The following is a 20,410-nucleotide window of genomic DNA, read 5'->3' on the forward strand; positions in this document are numbered from 1 at the left end:
AGCCTTTCCTTTTTTTTTTTTTTTTGTTTGTTTGGTTTTTTTTTTTCTTGGATTTGAATGAGAACCTCTTAAAAGCAGAGAGAAGAGAACTAACTACATTTTCAAGGCTATGTTATTATGCTGTACCTGTGCATAGAGTGGACCAAAGGTTTGAGCTGGACTTCAGGCAACATCTACTACCTTGGTGCCCTGGTTCTCAATAATTATGCAATCCAGTACACCTAACCAAATCAGGCACATAAACTGTTCCTAGATGTTTCAATCAGAATCATGGACTGTCTTCAAGTATAAACCCAAATTTCCCATACAGTAGTGGAGATACTAGGTTTTTTTAAGCCTCTAGACCCTCAAAGGAGCCTTTTCTTCCATAAGGACTTTGTTGGATGCTTGCTTCAGGACAGCTTTATTAATCAGCTAAAATTCCAGGGCATAAAGTGTAGATGTTTAAATTAACTGGACTAGATTCTACACAATAAAATGTTGTGTAACCTACCTAAGGAGCACTGTTAGTGACCACCATGAAATAAGATATCTACCTCTCTGCCTCTTGTTTCAATGAAAATTCTTATAAATTGATGAAAATTATTCAGAAAAGTATCATGACAAGGATTACAGTGTTAGGAATTGGAAGATATCTGAGAGACTCTGCAATCCAATTTGCCTAGCTCAGAGGGAGGTTAAGAAAAAAAACTGAACTTATTGTGTAAGAACATACATAGGAAAAAAAAAATTAATAATAGCCTTAATAGTCTAACAAATGAAGGTCTCAGCATATGCAACAATTGGAAACTGAAGGTGACCAGGTTGAGACTACAAGTTAGTTACAAATTTTAATTTCAAAAGTAATAAAGCACTGGAGATGTTATTGTGTTGGTTTGTCTATCAAGGGGCAGATAATATGAAAAGCAGTCTCAAGTACTCAGTTGCTTGTGTGGTATTTAGGAAAACTAAGTGTCTTGGCTAACAAAGACAATAAGAAGAGCCTGGGAACATGTTACAGTGGCAAATTCTTATGTCTGTGGGGAGACAGTGAGGAAAAGAGTGGGTACAGAGTACCAAATCCAGCTCATTATTGCAACACAAAAGCAGTTGGTGGCATGAAGTCAAAGATTAATTTTTCCAAATAAGGATAGATTAAAATATTTTACAAGGAAGGTTCATCAGAGATGGAAGCATAGCATTTAAAACTGCACATATCAAATGAAAGCAAACAAGCAAGTGGCAAACATCAGAGATGTTTGTTTCAGCATTCACTCACTAGATTGGACACAGTAGAAGGAAAGGGATGGTAAGACACTTCCCGTTTTGGTAAGGCACAGGGGTAAAACTGAAAGCCAGAAGTAACTTGTGAGAACAGTTATATCCCACTATCAAAAACATGCCTCTAAAGTAAGAGGCAGATCCTACATTACCTGAAGCCTGCCACTGTCAACATTTGCATTTATAAATTCCATTGACATAATGGGTTTTACTCTACAGGTGTAGATTTTGTTCCCCAGTAGGAAGACAGTTCCTTACAGAGTCCAAGGTGAGAATAAACAATGGTACAAGACTTCAAATACTGGAGAGTATGGCAAATGATTCCCTGTGATTCACATTTTGCAGTTACTTTTTTTAATGTAAAATGAATGTAAGGTGGCATCCAGTAAAATACTCATTTCATTCTGATGTGAATGACTACTACAGTTCAGAGACCAGTATAGGAGATGAGCGTGGGAAGGATTAGGGAAAGGGAACACAGACATTCTGTGGAGACACTTGCCAAGTTGAAAAAAGATAATCTCAAATGTCCTCTATGGAAAGAATTGAAGCAAATAGTGGGAAAGGAAGCAAACCAAAGCAGGAAGAAGAAAAAAGAAGAGAAAAAAATTAGAGCAAGAATGAGATAATCAAGAGACTTAAGAGTAAAGAAAAAAATTAAGTAGTTGGGATAGGGCAGGAAGCCAATTCCCAGAGTGAAGGAAGGCATGATATTGTTGGATGGATGGAAGAGGAAAACTGTTTCCAGCATCAGTGGTTTTGGTTCAGGGGAAAAGCAGAGAGGCAAAAGTCCTTTAAAGAAAACAATTATCACAGTCAACTCAAAATTAGCCATTTACTATAAAAGAAAGTAAGAAGCAGAAGTTATCTAATGGAGCTTGCACATTAAAATGACATGTTTGATGATCATTTTTTCCCATTTGACTTCTATCAGTAGCTGCTGATCAAAAGCAAGAAACAGTATTTGAGGTGCTTTCTTTCTGGTTCTCTAAATGATAAGCATTAATCAGCATGGGGCAAGTGACGAACTTGCCTCTCTAAAATGGCTCACTTAAATATCTGAAAAGAGAGCAGTCACAGCCACTTGTTAACAAAGACTCTAAGACTCAAACTATCATCAAATCATCTTTACCCCTTTCCCCCATAAAGGTGGGAACGGAAAATCTTGCAAACTGTTGAGAGAAACCACAATTTGATTCTTTCTTGTGGCATTAGTCTGTTCAAAACAAACTAGTACTACAAAAAGTAGCAGAAGGCCTAATCCTGAGATGTGAGCCAAAAAGGTTTTTAGCTTGACAGAAACCTTTATATTCTTTTAAGCTACTGGGAACTCCATCTACTTTAAAAATGCAGATCTTTAAATTAACTCACTTCAGACCCTCGAGGTTATGTTAGGTTAACTCCCTCCCATAATGGGCAATTTGGATTTCTAGCTGCTCTTTTTTTCTGGTACAACAAGGTTATGTTCCGAGAAACATCTATTAGTGGGGAGGAAGTTTTACTGCAGATGTTTGTGATTCCAGCTTAAATTTCTCATCAAAGCTTTAATGAAAATCAGCTGCTTGGAGTAGCACCGCCAGGCCCCAAACCTTTTAAATCATAGAAAACTAAAGCAAATGGAAGCACAGGACAGAGCGGATGGACAGTGGGAAATGTTCTCCATTTCAAGAAGACGTATAAAGCACCAGAAAATACAATTTAAACTCCGCAGCAGTGAGTTCCCACAAAATTTTGGGCAAGTACCAGCAAAGTGCCCCAAAGCTTATTCAGGGCTGTGAAAACCAATAAAAGGCATTTCATGCCCACTCTTATTCATAACATGGGAAGCAAGGAAGGAATTAAAAGTCCAGTTTTTCCAGGACGCCCAGGAAGAAATAAAAGAATTGCTTTCTGAAGAGAACTTGGCCTGATTTAAACTGATAACAATTGGAGCTTCTAGTGTTCAAGAGCTGTATAAAAGAGGTCTAGTTTCTGAGTAATGTATAACCAGCCACTGATAATTTACAACTCGCTTCTGGACTTAGATTTCAAACACCAAAATATAGACACCCTTGGGGTTTGTATTTTAATTGGTCCTCTTGAATGTTTGGATCTGATCCCAGTCCATTTTCACACACCACCATGAGCTGGGGTTGTTTGGGTTATGCATCCTAATGCAACATTCAACAGTTGCTGAATAGCATTATATATAAAGGTGTTAGAACTCCACAGTTTTTGAAATCTAATTCTTTATCGTAAAATTAATTCCAAAGATTTTCCTATCTGTCAGGATACATACAGTGTGTACTTGACAATGCACTCAGAGATTGACTAAAACGCAGTAAATATGATCTGGCTTTGTCGTTCCTGTTTAGCTGCATTGTACAATTCTTTATGTAGTTATTGTACAATTCTTTATGTAGTTATTTCCTTGACATAAATACTTCATAAATACTAGAACTCCTTTTTTTTTTTTTTATGACAAACTAGCAAGAAACAGTGCTAAACCCCCAGCATTCAAAAGCCAAAGAATGAGAGAGGGCTGTGAAAAATATTTCAGAAGTTACTATTCCAACTTTAGGAGACTGTAAGAGCAACTAAAATTTTTTTGTTTAAGTCATGACATATGGAAGCCAGGGAGCCTGAGAAGAACTGGCACACATATTTGCAATTTGAAATATAATTTAATAATTACTGAATAAAAAGTGTCTACCTGGATAAACAACTTCCAATATGTTCTGTAAAAATAGCCTTTTTAGCTAAAACTGTAAGGCTGAGAATCATTATTTGACTCTGTCTGTCCAACAAAATGAATAAAAGTTAACTCATTCAGCCTTTCACAACTGCTGTCAGGTGGAAAAGTAGCTACACAGAACTAGCACCTAAACCAGATAATTTCTGAGCTGTGTAGTATCCTACCATGCATCCTTTTACTGTTTTATGAAAGGCCTTCTAAGTGGCAAGAGATTAGCAGACTTTTCTGACAAGGCTAATTCAATGACAGTATGTCCTACTCCCACTCCCAGTCTCCCACTGTGGTTTTCCACCTCTGAGCCTGGATGATAGTCCATAGAGAGCCACAGAGAGCCTGCCATTCATGACTCCCTTATGCTGTTCTCCTCATTTCTGACTGCAGGGACCCTTCCTCAAAAGCACTTTGCAGAAGCAAGCATTTGTCCAGATCCAGTATCCATAAAGGAAAATAATAATAAAAGAGCTGACAGAGCAAAACATGCCCCAGCCCTCTCTACTCTGGTTATTAAAATCTTTCCTACCCCAGAAAGGTTAACACAGCCTGGCCCACTGAGGACTGGTGAGGACTCCAGAGCACCAGTACCTGGCACAGATCCATTCAGAGGGAAGTGGACAGGTGTTGAAGGTCTAGATATGGTTTAAGGTCAGAGGGAATTTGCCTGCTCTACTCAGCTTTTTGCAAGTTTGTGGTTTCCTGGGGCTCTCTGCTTCCAGTTAATGGCAAGGATTGTCTGCAGAAACTCAATAAGGTCTCTGATGCACCAGTTAGTTATGTTCAAATCAGCTGGAAACAGGGATTTGGGTGATGGAATTCTGTGAGGTATGAGAAAAAAAATTGTTGGGTTTTTCTCTTGATGCATCTATTATTCCCCCATTTGAGCCAACAAGAAACTAATTTCTTCATTATCAGACTATACCTATCATGAAACAAACCAGAGACTTTGAGAGATCAAGGCAGGTTACCCCTTCTCCTGAACCCTGACTTTTCCTCTTTCCTTTCAGAGCACAGCCTCTGCCCAGCTTAATTCTGAATGTAAGTTATGTAGCAGTCTCACTCCCTTCCCACACACTTGCAGAGTGCTGGGACAGTCAAGGGGGAAGCCCCATTCCTGAGAACAGCACCTTCCCATCAGCCATCCCCAGTGGCTGCCTGTCTTGTTCATAGTTGGTCCACCGTTGGGAGGCAGACATGGGTGAAATCTCTTTCTCTTCATCTTTTAAGATTTTCACAGTGACTTGTGTTTCATTCTAACAGGCTTTTAAATTGATGCTATGGCTATTGGTCAAGCAGATCGCTGTTTTTCTCTACTGTGATTCCAGCATTTCAGAGAATTACAAAATCAAACCAGGAAATACTAGAATTCAGGAGGGGGGAAATTGCTGCAAAGGGGAAATCGAAGGAAGCTTCAGATTTACCCTCTCAGTTTTAACAATGTCTCATAAGCACAGTCATATCCACTTTAAAGCCCACTTTTCTTCCTCATCCTTGAAAAATTTTATCGCTCTCTGAAAATCTGTCAGGGAGTACTGGAGTTTATCAACTGATTATGTTTCACTTATCTGAGGGACTCAAGAAGAAAGTATGACTCAGAATGTACATTTTATTTGAATGGTTTTTGGGGACTGGGTGGAGAGTGGTTAATAAGGAAACAATGCAGATTTATCCCTTTTCCTGTAAATTGAATAAAGTTGGCATTTTGCTTGGAAGATGAAAACCAACTAGCTACCCTTTCAACTGCAGATTTTCTATTTCCAGCAGTGAGCGTCTTGAAAAGTAAGTTTTTCACTCGGTGCCTGTACTAGTAAGTAAATTAGTGCAGAGGCTGGTATTAATCTCTTAGCCAGTTTCCAGACAGCTAAAACATTTTAGCCCTCCCCCTTTTTGGAGAAGAATGCCTTTTAAGCAGAGGCTTTGTCTTTCCCACTGTATATGGAAAAAATGACTATGCAGTTCTATGGAGAATGCCTAGCTGAGATATGTTTATGTTGGATCCAACCCCATCTCTGTCGCTGAATGGCAGTTTGTTTTCCACTTGAACTGGGGAAGGGATAACGATCTGGAAACTTTTTCAGCACAGGAAATTTTTTAAAAATTTAATACAATTACTTAGTCAAGGTAATAGATAATGTTGTTTTTCAGCATAAAGCCATCTGGCTTTCAGCTGTTTCTTGTTTTTGTGGGAGTCACCATCAGTCTTGTCACTACTGTAGTGGAGGCACACAAAAGCCCGTTCAAGGAGCCAGAAAATACAGGGCTGGGAAAGGGGTTCCTTTTCATTTTTTGCTGTTGCTCATGCTCTGCTTTGCTTGTTGGTTTGGGGATTACCCACATGCAATTAGCCATATTCTCTCTCTCTCTGACTACTAGCTATATCTAATATGCTATAGGGAGAAATAAAGGTAATATTTTCTCTCTGTCTTCCTACCAGTCAGATTTTATCTAGAATTGTAGCAACTACTTTCAGTCTCGCTAGTTTTAGTTTTAGCAGTCCCTGAGCTTTGTGTCTAAAACTTTGGGAAGATGGTTTCCTCAGCATCATAATCTGTCCTTTATTATCATAAAAAATAAACTTCTGGTTTGGAAGCTAAGGAGTTGATAACTCCTCAGGTAATACATAAATAATCCCAATTGTCATGAATAAGTCAGCAAGTGAAGTTTTCAAGTTAGACTGTTATTAAGTTAGGGTCTTGTCTTGTGTCCCTTAAGACAACCATAACTTTTTCTGTAAATTCTGAGGCAAGCTCAACTACTCTTTATATATAAATGATGGAGAACTTGTAGTGTTTAGTTGTTGCTTAACACAACAACAGCTGGAAAACCAGACTAAATTCAGTCATCAGATATATTGTTTAACAGCTGCAGACTGGCCAGGCATGGTGTGCATGGCTCCAGATCAGCCGTAGCCCTGTGTTCTGAGGTGGGAGCATCACTGGGGGATGCAGGCATAAAGGAACAATACTGAGATTCATGCACAGAACAGTCATTTACTGAAAAAGATTACAGATTCACAAACACTGTCACTGCTTTTTTATTACTTTTTGATGTTTGAAGGTTCATATTGCTGAGCTTCAAAAAACACACTGCTGCAGCTCTAATAAGCATTTCATATCACTTACCTAGAATACCCCATTATTATATTAATTTTCCCAGATCTATGGCAAATGCTCACTGAGGCTTTTTCATGGAACTTATCTCATTGTAGAATTTAATTTAAAAAATAAGAATATGCAAAAATATTAGGGGGTTCCACTGAATGACTATTTAGTCAGGAAAGAATTTGATTTTATATTTGCAAGTTAAATAACAAACCAGAAAGCTTGCTAGTGTGTAATTCACATAATTGCTTTAGTTTGCAGTCTCATTAAATGCAATTAGAACTGAGCTACTTGTCAAGATAAGTGGATAAAAAAAGATTACCAGCATTGTGCCTAAAACTGTTCACCAACTTCTGGTTAATTCCTAATTTACAACATCAGTGGAACAGTGAAAGTAAGAAATATTTCACAGTTAACAACACTAGAAATTTAAAAGAACAATATAGGGATTTAATGTACTACACCAGGGTGCTTATTATAAAACTATCATGGACATTGATTTGGAGAACTAAGCTAAAAAATGTGTTCCTCCCAGGAATGTTTACAGTTTTAAAAATACAATTGAAATTGCAAATTGGTAATTTGCATAAGGTTTCTGGCCTTGAAACAGTAAATACTATAAAGTGGCTTTTTGCATACAGACAGTACTCTAACGAAGTGTCCTATTAAATTAATTATTAACTGGTAATTAACTGTCTATGATGTCACACACTGAATCAATATCTTCAGTAATAACAATTAAATTGTGACCTTTCTAGTTCAGAAGAATTTGATACTGTAGACCAGAGGTAATGAAGGCTTATAGAAATTATAAATAGAGCTTGGAGGCCTAGGGGAAGCTGGTGAGCAAGCTTCTTTGTATTTAATTCTCTAGTTTGTGAGGCTTCAAAACTCTGACAAACTTAGCAAAAATCAACAGAGAAGGAATAAAATTGCAGAGCAGACATCCACTTTTGCTTGTATGTTGTGGAGTTTGCTTGTATAGTGTAGAGCAGGATTGCTGTCCATCTCTCTACGATTACTTTGATGGTAGAGCATGTCTGGTGAACAGGTCAGTTAAGGACTTCTGAGGGCCTCAGAGGAAGACAAAGATTCCTCTGAAATGTCATTTTACAGGGATTTATAGGTTCAAGTACGAAGGCAATCTTGAATATGCTATTACTCAAGGTCTGGAAATTTAAAATGCATTTATTTCTTGAAGTGATAACAGAGTGAAGTATGACAGCTCTGCAAAAAGGCATCATCAGGGCATTTTATTTTAAAAATTAGTTATATTTTAACTCAGTGGTTGGAAGAACTCGCAGAAATCTCCTATGAAGCCAAGACCTGATCTAGGAAGATGCATATAATTAATTATGAGAAATGAACAGGACAGGTTAAAGGGGAAGGTACCAGCAGAACTAATGTTATTTGTACCTTGAGTAAGAGCTCACACGCTTCATTTGTTTTTCCAAGAAGATAAAAATGCTTTAATCATTGTATCTAATGAAAACAAATGGCATGAAAGATACTTTAACAAAAACAACTTCTGTATCAAAAAAAAATTTCCATATTCATGTTTCCTTCCTCTTATGAAAAAAACAGATTTTCCTTAAATATCTTAAAAGCTCTCTTACAAAGTTAGTTTCAACTTTTTGTGGGAAATCTTATCACTGAAATGTAATGCTTTCTCACTACATTCTTTGACTAATCCTTTTCATATAGCTGGTATGCTTCAGCATTAAATCATTGCAGGTCTCTCATAAAAGTTACCCTCAAATACAAGAGTGAGGTCTAACACTTAGAAAGGATGGAGAGAAAAAATGGGAAAGGCAACACAATGCCAAGCAGTGCTGTGTATGTATCAAATGTCCTCAAAACATAGCTGATTAGCTGGAAACCAAAAAAGTTCTTTCAGCACTGTATAAGGGAGTGGAAGTTTTGGGACCAGCAACAGCCTTATATTCCTTGCAGGCATCTGAAACAAGCAAAACATGACTACCACAAATGGCTGCCCATGTGAGGATATTCATTATTCCTAGTAGTTCTGACTAGTTCTCTTAAAAGACATGACATTGTCAAGTTGTGTTTCTGCTGGGTGCATCTGGGACACTGTAATCTAGGATTCCATTGTATACACAACTGTGGATTACATTGGATACATCTGGATACAGACCCAGATAATCAGCTCTAGGTGACCCTGCTTAAGCAGAGTGATTGGACCAGTTTACCTCCAGAGGTCCCTCCCAACCTCAACTATTCTGTGATTCTGAGTGGCTGTGGTCATTATTCCATTTTACAGATCAAGAAACAGAGTGAAAGAGTAATGTTCATCATCACACAAGACATGAGCAGAAGAATATATTTTCTTGAGTGCCCATATCCTTATGAACACAGAGACAGAGAAGCTCATGCATGGAAATAAGGTCATGAGTTTCTTAGCTGGTCAGCAAGCAGGAATATTTTCCTTATGTTAATTTCAAACAATATAATGAAAATATTGCTGTGGAGTTGTTTGTACATTAGAAGTAAAGGGTATGTAATAAAGTGAGTGAGTGACTAGAATCAGGTGCAGGGAAAGTCAAAGTGGAGGAGTGGGAGAACAAATGGAAAGCAGAACAGGGAGTACACAAGCACGAATAGAGAACAAGGCAACAAAAGAATGGCTGTGGGAGCCAGTGGGGGCAGGTGGAGATCCATAACCCATAAGTGTAACATTCAGATGCTCCATTAATAGATACAGCCCAAGAGAAGTACAGAGGCCTCCCCGAAGAAGGGCCAATGAACAATCATCTCATCCAGTTGGCATTTACTGTAAGACTGTTTAAATAACATTCAAGTCTCATTGCCAACAAAAGAGACATATAATATAGACAACACAAAACGGTAACCTATAAATAAAAGCTAGAGTGTGCTATAAATACAAACTGAGGAGCCATGGATTTAATTAATATCTCACTATATATAAATGGGCCTATTGGAATATACTGTCTGCAGCAAACCCCTCATTGCTACAAGTACTCACTATGCTTTTGAGGAAATTGTAACTGTACAAATCTCTATCTATATGAGTATTCTATCTCCTTTGGCAAATTCAAATCCATCCAAATTTGGGGGACACAAGATCTAGAAGAAATTAATAAACAAATTATTTGCAACTATACAGTTATAATTGTAAAAAAGTGGCAGGAATATGAATGACAGACAACATCAGAACTGTCATCAAGTACTTGTATATAAAGAGGCCAAGGACACCTTCTAGAAATATTTTCTATCTTGTGCCTCAAAAAATCAGAACAAAACAAAGCAGAGAGAATTTAATTAGACAAATTCTACCCCAAGTCATACACTTCACATAGGATACATCAGATCATATAATTCTATAATGTTAAGGGTTGGAAGGGACCTAAAAGATCACCTAGTCCCAGCCTTCCCTGCCATGGGCAAAAACACCTCCTACTAGACCAGGTTGCCTTTCTCAAATCCTTTCTCCACATGGCCTACCATAGTTAGATCAAATCTAATTGTTGGAGTAGTAATTAGAATCAAAGTGTTTCAACACAGCCATTTGTTATCTTAATCTTAATCTCAATCTGTTATCTTGTTATCTGTCTCTGTTGAGAGACAGAGACCACCCTCTCAAGCTTCTTCCTTTGCAGCTTTTATGTGAAAAAATGCAGAGCTTTGCTTAGCATTTATTGATTACACATTACTGGCGATTTTGTACAGTGTAGTGTTCATGTATCAAACAGGTGAGGATAAAAGCTGTGAAGAACAGAAGCAATGCCAAATAATATTCAAAGCAGCAAATAATATTACAAGCACTGTTTTAATGCAGTTATCTCTGATAGGCCTAACTTTTTGGAAAACAGGAATCAGGAACCATAGAGAAGCATTGGCAGCATCTGGTACTGGGTTCAATGTTTTGGTATCTCCTAGTTATGAAGTGTGGCGAATCAGCCTTCCATGGTTAGGTAAGCCAAATAAGAAAGACAGATTACCTGCTGACTCACACTGCTCAGATATCATATATGTACCTGTAAAATATGTACTATCTCCTGGGCAGAGATAAAAACAGCATAGTTCCAACTTTTAATGCATTCCTAAACTTACTTAACAGTGTTTCTCAGCTGTCAATATTTGGTCCCAAAGTGTTTTCAGCAAGAACTGGAGAGCTACCACCAGTGAGCTCCTCACCCACAGAAGCGGAAAAGTCTGAGGTGCACTGAAGCATCACACACTGCCTAGATGAGTGAAACATTGGCTAGATAAGACATGAGATGGGCATAAAAGCTTTTGGCAGTTCATGCCCCACCATATATAGGGCTCCATCTCCATAACTTGAAGGCATGTCCATGTGGACCATTCAAACAGAGCATTAATTAATAAACACCCTACCAGTCTGGTAAACTCAGTCTCTAATGGCCTCAAAGCAGCTGCCTACACATTCAGAAAAGGGGGAAGTGCATACGGGTTTTCCAGTCTCCGGACCCTACATAGCAAGTGCAGTTCATAGGTCTTGTAGTGAATATGCAAGTCCATCCAGTCCTCTGTGACCAAGGCAGCAACCATCATGGCTCAGTCAGCAGCAGGGTCCCTGAGAAAAGGTATATCCTTTTCTCCCACTTAACCCTTGTCCATCCTCATGTACACACACACTTTTGAAAGCCCATGCAGTCAAAAGACACTCCTAAAAACTACACATACTGAATTCTAAAGCCAAAATTTAACCTCCAGCAGTTCAGCACCTTCTCAGTTATCTATTAAGTGCACGGTAGCTGTGTAAGATGGCAAAGGGCCCAGGGCTTCTGAGTGTGCTGCACACCAGTGGCATGGGCTGGAACTGAGCTACAGTTGCACACAGTGTTTACTGTATATCTGCTGGGTTGTGTGTTCTGCCAACAAATGGGGAAAGGTTTGTCCTGCAGGTCTGCAAAGGCAGGAAAGTCAGGAGAGTGGAGTGCAGTGTTATCACTGCTCTTTTTGTTCTCATTAAGTTTCCCAGTAGACTGAAGAAGAACTAAATCTTTGTGTCTATGCTTATGAATAACTTGTCTTTGACCTGGGGAATTTGAAATGTCTGTTAGTTTGCCCCAGGGAGCCAGAAATGGTCAATGACCATCAGTCTACAATTGGAAGTCTGGATTTTAAAAATCCATGTTTAAATGAACTGAAAGTCAATTATGACCTGAGCTGAAGAGCAGATGTAGAAGTCATGTTGCCATGCTCAGTACCTTTTGATGAATGAAACATGACAAGATTTGAATTTCTGTCCAAGGCAAATAAGATAATTTTTTAGTTAATGGTTTCCAGTCATGATAAGCCATAGATTTGGTGCCTGCCCAGAGTGGTTTTAAGCTAGGATGTCTATGGATTCAAACATCCCAATTTGGCAATGCAGTCTTTTTAGTGCAGAAAAAGTGTGCCTTTTGGAGGGAACCAGAAGGTGTCCTAAGAGTGGGGCCATACTTCTTTCTGTGCTCGATCTTTTCTGCATGGTTATATGGGGAGATTTACTCCAGTCACCAGGTCTGGAAATTGTCAAAGTCACTAAGAGCATCAGAGCTCTTGCTCTTCTTTCCAGCTGTATCTGCAGTGCTTAAATTCAGCTTGAGCAAGGAATGAACATGGCAGCACTAACATGATGTCAGGCGTTAGTTTTGTTCTCTGTAAAATGGGATAATCTTGTATCTCACAGACACGTATTAGAACTAAAGTCACTGCAGTGAGCACCAAGTATTTTGGATGACAATAGAAAGTCTTAATAATAATGTATTAGTTTTCTTTCCTAAATATGCTCTATGCTGTTCAAAGCCTTCAAGTCAAAGAAGGACTGAGCTACTAGGAGCAATAAAATCACATTCCACGGGTGAATGTCTAGTGATATTTTAAAACTCTTCCTAAAAATTATAGCTTTACTAAAGGTGCTAGCATATATGTATGCTCTCTGCCTCTGAAAGCAAAAACAAATATATCTCAGAGGCGGGCTGAAAAGATTCTGTTTGTAGATTTTTGAATGCACAAGCATGCAATGGGGAAGGTGGCACCAGTGTAGAGCGATATAATACAGCTCCCTTGGAAAGTTACCTGTAAATATCAGAGTAGACACTATCTGGACAAATGGAAACATCCCATGAACATGCTCTGAACTGGCCAAAATCACCTTAACTGAAGTGTAGGAAGGGAATTGCTTGGGCCTGTTAGACCTGAAGATTTCCTTTAGATGCATCCACTTTCTCTACCTGAATATACTGTCTGGTGAAACAGACTCTAAGGAGCCATTGTACTTCTCCAAAGGCACAAGGTGTTCAGCAGTTTATCCAGCACAGCTGTTGCAGCCTGGACACTTCTACAAGGCACAGAATATCTGACATGTACAATAGGTTCCGTCTCCCTGAACTTTGTATACAGTGCTGGCACCTACACGTGAGCTGGCCCTCCAAGTCCCCCTTTGCAATCAGTAGACAGCAACAGGCACAGCTGACCTAATTTAGATGCATTTCAGTGTAGAAGAAATCAAACCACACAAAGGACGTCCCCCTGGCTTCTTCCCATGTGGATGTCTCCATGTTGATGACTCCCAGCTTGTTGTGGCTTGGTCTTCCTCCACAGGCAGTCAGGCCGACCAGCTGCCGAGGATGCTGGCCAAGATACCCTCGTACTAGCACAGCCACAGCTGTGTTAGCGCAGCACTACACCTAGGGCACAGAGGTCCTCTGGAGTTCAGCCCAGGACTGTCTTCAGGGCTGACATAGACATATCGGGTGAGACCTGCTGGAAGCTGAATACTTGGCAAGATTTCTGTGAGCTCTTGGCTGGGGATTGAACATTTCTGAAAGTGAGGACCCTATTGTAGGTGATCAAAAACAGGAATCTCTTTTGAGAAGAGTCCTATTCTGAGGAAACCAGAGAAACTGAAATAACATCAAATGTACAGTAGAGGACCGCTTTTTCAGACTTGTTTCTCTAATGTTCTCATTTCTAATAAATAATGACATAAATGAAAGTACTGGGAGATATTCAAGCAGGAAAACATCTTTATTTTTAGGAAGGGTAGTAGGATATTTATCTCAATTTGGCCTAAGCAAACAATCTTCAAAAAGGTCTCAGAACTGTGGCTGCCAATTTCAAATACTGCTCATGAAGAAAAATAAACATAAGCAAGCATGTTTGGATTGGGTTTGGAAATGTCCTCAGGAAGAAGAGGGCTGATGTTTCCATTGCTAAACCATGCACTTCCAGCAAACTGTTCTCTGTTTTAGACACAAGGATTTTAAATGAATGAAGGATGTTTAGGGTATTCACTCACACCTGTGATATTACATTGCATCCTAAACTGTTTGTCTAAACCATTCTTTCCAGACAAACATTACATATTGGCATGAAGTCGTCATGAAGGGACATTGCTCCACTCAATTTTTATGATTGTTTTCATCAGCACATTAAAAACCTGGACTTAATTTATGCATGTGTCCTACTTTTACAGGTATCTAAGGCTGATATGATGCCTGTTATATCAGAGGAGCAACATTTTTCTATTTTCTTTTTCATGGGTTCTGGGGCAAAGCTAGATAATGTTCAAGTAGAGTTTGTTTTCTTCTTCTTTTCTTTTCTTTCATTTCACAAGAGACTGTGGGGACTTCTGAGGGTCCCATGGTTCCAAAACTGTTGATCAATCTATGTCAAGTGATAAATATTATTATGCAAATAATTCACAGTATGTGTCACAGTTCTCTATAAATTTTTTGATTGAGAGATAGCCGGTAATGCCAAATTTCTCACTTCCCAGATTACGATTCCCTCAGGGAATCGTCTTCTGGCAATATTTTTACCACCTGTAGAGAACAGGTCAGACAGAAGAAAAATGAAAATTTGAATGCACAAATATATTTTCAAAATAAAACTATATGTCCAATGAACTTGCAACACCACCAGCGTAAAGCAGGTGAATGAGCTGTGATATGTCAGCTTAACTAGAAATAGCTGTCTGTGTATGTACTTGTCCGTCACCAGAGGACAGGTAATGAGAATTAACTTAATTCTCTTCCACTGAAGGCTAAAAGAACATGATCAGGACAGTTACTATGACTTGAGTAGCATACAATAAGTTATGCTATAGTCATTTATTTAACTCTCGACATATAAAGAAGTAATGCATGGGACCTGTTAGAAACTAAAAAAATGTGCATTTTTGCCTATTGTCATCAAAAATCACCCTTCTACACAAAATTCTCATTCACTTTTACTATCCTGAGCAGACCTTTGAAGTGAGAGTTCACTAATACTATAATGTTTGATCGTTGCCCTCATACCTGAACATCCACATAGCCCCCTGAGGAACCTTCTCAGATCTGGAGGGAAGCACACCTTTGGACTCTATCTCTAGAAGTAAAGACCATAACACTGCTGGCGAGCTACAACCAAGGCTCAACTGACATTATACTTAGCAGTGACTTAGCAGCTGATGTGCCATCACTACTACTTTGAGTGCTGTTCCTCAGATTCAGTTCTCCAAGCGCAACAGCTGTCTCCTCTTTTACAATGGTCCTAGTGGCAAGCACCATCTTTTTCTTCTGGGTTTGTTTTGGACCAGATTGTAACGGGATTCCGGGTCCAAGACTGGTAGGCACAATTATAATGAATATAACAAAGGCTGAAATGTCTTAATGTAGACCATTTAGCCCTGGATACACATCCTTTCATGTACCCTAGCACTCAAAAGAAAACTCTGGAAATACCAAACACTGGTATGGATCCAAGGGAGCTTTTTATTCTGGAAGACAGAGACCCATTGTGTGTTTATATATTCACAGGAAAGTCACAAGTTCCAGTACTAACTAAAGAAACATGCCATGTTTTCCTACCATTAGATGAGAGAGTCAATGGCTACATCTGAATTACTGAATAAAGCAGTGTGTGGACCTCCTAGTCAAATAGCATAACACAGCCCATGTCCATGTGTTGAAGCACTCTCTGAGTTTGCCCAGAGAAGAGCAGTCCCATACAGACTGCCTCATGGGAGCACGTCCTAACAAATGTCATGCTCTGAGCTGTGCCTGGTCACTGTCAGGAAAATTACAATCTGTCAAGGAGCAAATTGAGGCCTGAAACTACACCTTGCCTTTCAACTGGACGGTGCAGATGCAATCACGGAGGACACTTGGTGCATGCTACCAGCACAGCACTCTTCTTTTGGGAAAAGCAAACCACAGGAGGCAGGGTCACAGCAAACATATCTACCCCAGCACAGCTGCACCACTACTTCTAGGTGGAACAGTGGACCTAATTCTGCCCTCAGTTATGCAGGTTTGGATAAGGAGCAGCTGCGATGAAAGCAGTGGAACTGCTTGAATATAATATGAGAGTAAATTCATACCATGTATATGTGGATTGTCTTCCATCTTCAGTCCCGTCTTGCGCCCAGACCAGTAGAAGTGTCTGAAGAAACAGAATATGACTACAGGCTCCACAGCACTTTCAGCATGCAGCTGGTTCTTGTTTTTGGGAAATGTAATAATTAAATCCAGATGCAAAGTGAGAAGGGGGGAAATCAATGCCCCACGGGCGTAAAAATTTTCAGGAGATCAGCAAGACCAACATTCAGTTGGACTTTTCAGCTTGAGCTGGAACAAACTTTTTCCCTTGGGGAAAAAGAAATCTAATAATTGTGAAGACATAATTGCTAATGCAGACCTAACATTTTGGCTTACTACTTGTATTCACCGTTCAGAAACAGATAGTGGATGGAAATGTTCCTCACTCAATTGCCTACATAATGATTTTTCGGGGAGGGTATTTTTATTTTTTTCCAGACCTGTTTGTGCTTTGTGTGCAATTATTTTATGCTTCCAGAACATTCAGCAATTTGAATCCTCAATTAGTTCAGTGCTCTGACACTTCTTTTTATAAATATGATGTTGGCTCACACCCTGGAACAACCAACCAATCACTCCATTATCACTAGTAGGGCAAGGAGCAACACAAATATATCGGAATACTTCAGAATGCCTGAGAAAACTTCTTAGCCCAAAGGAAACAATCTGGATCCCATTTTCCCCTCATTCCCTCTTTCCTCATAGCACTGATTGTCAATACCTCATTTCTGGCTTACATTGATGCAACCCATGGTTTAAAGTATTGTATTAGAATAGTGAGCATCAGCACTTTCTACGTTTTTCTGATGAATTGAATAACGTGGGGAAAAATGTTGCAAAAAAAATACTCAGGTGACTTGGGACCCTTCATCTCATTTTCAAGAGGGTCTCCAACAATGAAAATAGCAGAGGCACACAAAATTGAGGCAGATGGCCTGAGGAACTGAGAAGTGTGTCTTTTCAGAATAGGAGGTAAGCTGGTTCCCAGTGGACCTTAGCAAAGACTGTGCAACACTTTCCCATGCACTGGAACCAGCAGTGTTGCACTGAACTGCACCTAACTTTTTACTGCCTTATGTGTGGATTAGATGAAAGCTCACTCATGGCTGCAATGCAGGCATGCCCTTAGCTGAAGTAAAAATAAGATTATCTTTGTGGCTGACTAAAGGATTTTCACAGACACCTTTACACATATCCCTACATTTTCATTGTCTATATTCACTATCACAAGTAAAAAATTATTCTGCTTAGACCTGCAAAACCAAGAAAGCTTTTGGGCAGACACTAAAGGACCAGCTAGGACCACCCTCCAGCTGAGGGGCATCAGAGAGTATAACAAGCTTTAGATCTGTATAGGTGGAAATAAATATTGCAAAGGCAGACACTGGGATAAGAATCTGTTTTCAATTTAGAAACTAACTGTTTCCCTTCCACAGTGTGTGGCGTAATCATTCTTCTGCAACCTTCAGTCTGGCAGGAGCCACTCCTACTGCTCTGTGTTAAGACTAAACAATTGAAAGAAACAAGCAGTACAAATAGACAGTATTTCTGCTGTCCCAAAGTGGCTGTGGTATGAAGACTTTTCCTCCTAGGAACTATTATCGAATAAACTGTTTCCAAAGCAAACCAGATAAAATATTGTGCATAAGAAGGGTAAAGGCAACTGTGATTTCCATTTATGTTCATCTGAGCTTCTCAGAGCTCTCTGGGATAAGACTGGATTAATGATTCATTTTTAAACATCATTTTTTAAAGCTTGTTGTTAGTCATCTCACACGATACATTGTTTTCTAAACAAGCAGCTTATCTGGCTGTATTGAAGTGCCTACCCACACTTGAGAATGGAAGTTAACATGGAGACGAGACTCAAGACGGCTGTCTTTTGCTACCCAGTGCTCCACAGCTACAACTGCCACCATGAAAATGTGCAAGTGCAGCTTCCAGACGTGACAGGGCCACAGCACCATGCCAGGATTAGGTAGCCCCAGCCACCAGCAGGGATATTTAGCACTAGTACTCACAGCCCAGCTTTTGCAGCTAATGGAAGTATCACTGCGTGGTGCTGGATTTGATACTATAGACCTGCTGTTCATGCCATAGCTTACAGTGGGCATGAGAAGCAAAGGTTGCTGCAGTGCAGAAAAAAGAACTCATCCTTGATTTCAGGGCAACCCAGGAAAGTAAGGAAGAGGGAGATACAAAGGAAATCTAATCCTAATTTGATCAGTACCATATAATAAGAAGCCTCATAGCTCATACAAACACGAGAAGATTCATGCTTTTCTGTGTCACTTGAACTTTCCACTTTTCCCACTTTTTGCAAGGGTAGGTCCTCAAGATCCACAGAATACAAAAAGTGCTGGCCACAAAAATTATGCCAGGAGAGACTGGCATACCTCAGGCTCTGACAGCCACCTCAGGGGTGCTATTTCCAAATGATAGCAGAAACAGGGTGTGGTAAATAATTTTTTTTAAAGCTGTGGTGCTTTCACATCATCTCTGCAACAATATTGCAAGAGTTAGATAAGGTTAAGATATTTAGGATCCAAAAATTCATGAGTTTGCAGGGATCCAACATAATCCATGTGACACAGGGAGACTGGACAGGGAGAGCAAGTGCTGACTGAGAGATGTTGCTCCTGAGGTCAACCTGTGCATGTCTCACCAGCTTTGTATAATGAGGGAGAAGTTCTTCAGTGGAGAACAAGAATTTACACATAACACATCAAATGCAAGCTATCCTCTTTAATTTTCTTTTTGTTTTTCAGTCTTAGAGGGGCATCTTAATAGCCTTGTGTTTCTGATTCCTTATACCAGTGCTCTAATTAGTATTTAAAAGAAGGCAATGTAGACATTTACAATCTTCTGCTTAATTTTGGTAAGCTTTGGTATGTTATCAAAAATACTAAATTATATAGAACAGGCTCAGCCACACATTTATTCAGAAGGACCTTGATCTCTATAGGTATGTTTCTGTCTCCTGTAGGTTATTTATCCAAAGCTCATCAAAGCTTTGATGGAAAGTATATTTTCTAAAGCTTTTCCTTTTTTCAAGTAAAAGCTACTCCTTTCCTATAAATACACCTTCTTTGCTGAGAAGGATTATCATTTCTGATTAACTCATCCTCTAGTACAAAATGTAGCAAGAATCTGCCAGTTCCACACCCACTGCTGGTCAGGGACAGGACCCAGGCAGGAATGCTGACAGCTTGAATACTCTGAGGCAAAAAAGCAAGCACCAGGACAGAGAGTAAAAGAACAGACTCGAGTTCAGCAGTGTATGTGTGTGGTCTGCTATGACTGGGTTGAGCGGTGTGCTCTGGGGAGACCTGATAGTTGTAGTTCTCGTTTTCTGCTCCTCCCACCAAACCTTAGGAAATATTTTTTTTCCATTGCAGGGATGCCAAGAAGGATTTTATCGTACCAGCTCAGGAAAATGCTCTCCTTGCAACTGTAATGGTAATGCAAACAGATGCCTTGATGGATCTGGAATCTGTGTGGTAAGGAATTTCTGTCTTCTCTGATTGTTTGACTCTTCAATTAACACCAGTGCTCAGTTTCAATACACAGCAAAAGCAGTGTCTTTACCACAGGACTTTTTGCTGAAGACTGATCATAACTAGGGCCAAGATCAATGCATTAATAACATTATAGTGGCCAAATTTCTTTCTCACCTACATAAATTATCTCTGCACATTCAAAACACTTCCTGCATGCTGTATGTTTGAGACCTAGTATGCTGGGGAAAATTTTTAGTGCATCACAAATATCCAAAGAGTTTTATATACCTCTGGAGAAAAAAAAAAAATCTATAAATTCAAACACATTTCATTCTTCCTTTTATGAATACAGTGCTGTATATAATATAAACAATTTACAATTGTGAGCAACCCCTGTGAGTGTATATACATGTGTTATCCATAGCAATTCTGCTGCATGGCAGCCTCCTGCTGTGAAGGAACAACATG

At 39.3% G+C, this 20,410-nt stretch overlaps 1 protein-coding gene across 1 annotated transcript in view; it reads left to right on the top strand.

The window, feature by feature from the left end:
• Positions 1-20,410, top strand: part of LAMA4 (laminin subunit alpha 4) — a 106,830-nt gene that overhangs the window by 3,135 nt on the left and 83,285 nt on the right. The window contains 1 exon segment of the mRNA XM_032682154.1: positions 19,841-19,942. Within this exon segment, the coding sequence (XP_032538045.1) occupies positions 19,841-19,942 (102 nt within the window).

Source organism: Chiroxiphia lanceolata, chromosome 3 (assembly GCF_009829145.1).
Source record: "Chiroxiphia lanceolata isolate bChiLan1 chromosome 3, bChiLan1.pri, whole genome shotgun sequence".
Lineage (NCBI taxonomy): Eukaryota > Metazoa > Chordata > Aves > Passeriformes > Pipridae > Chiroxiphia > Chiroxiphia lanceolata.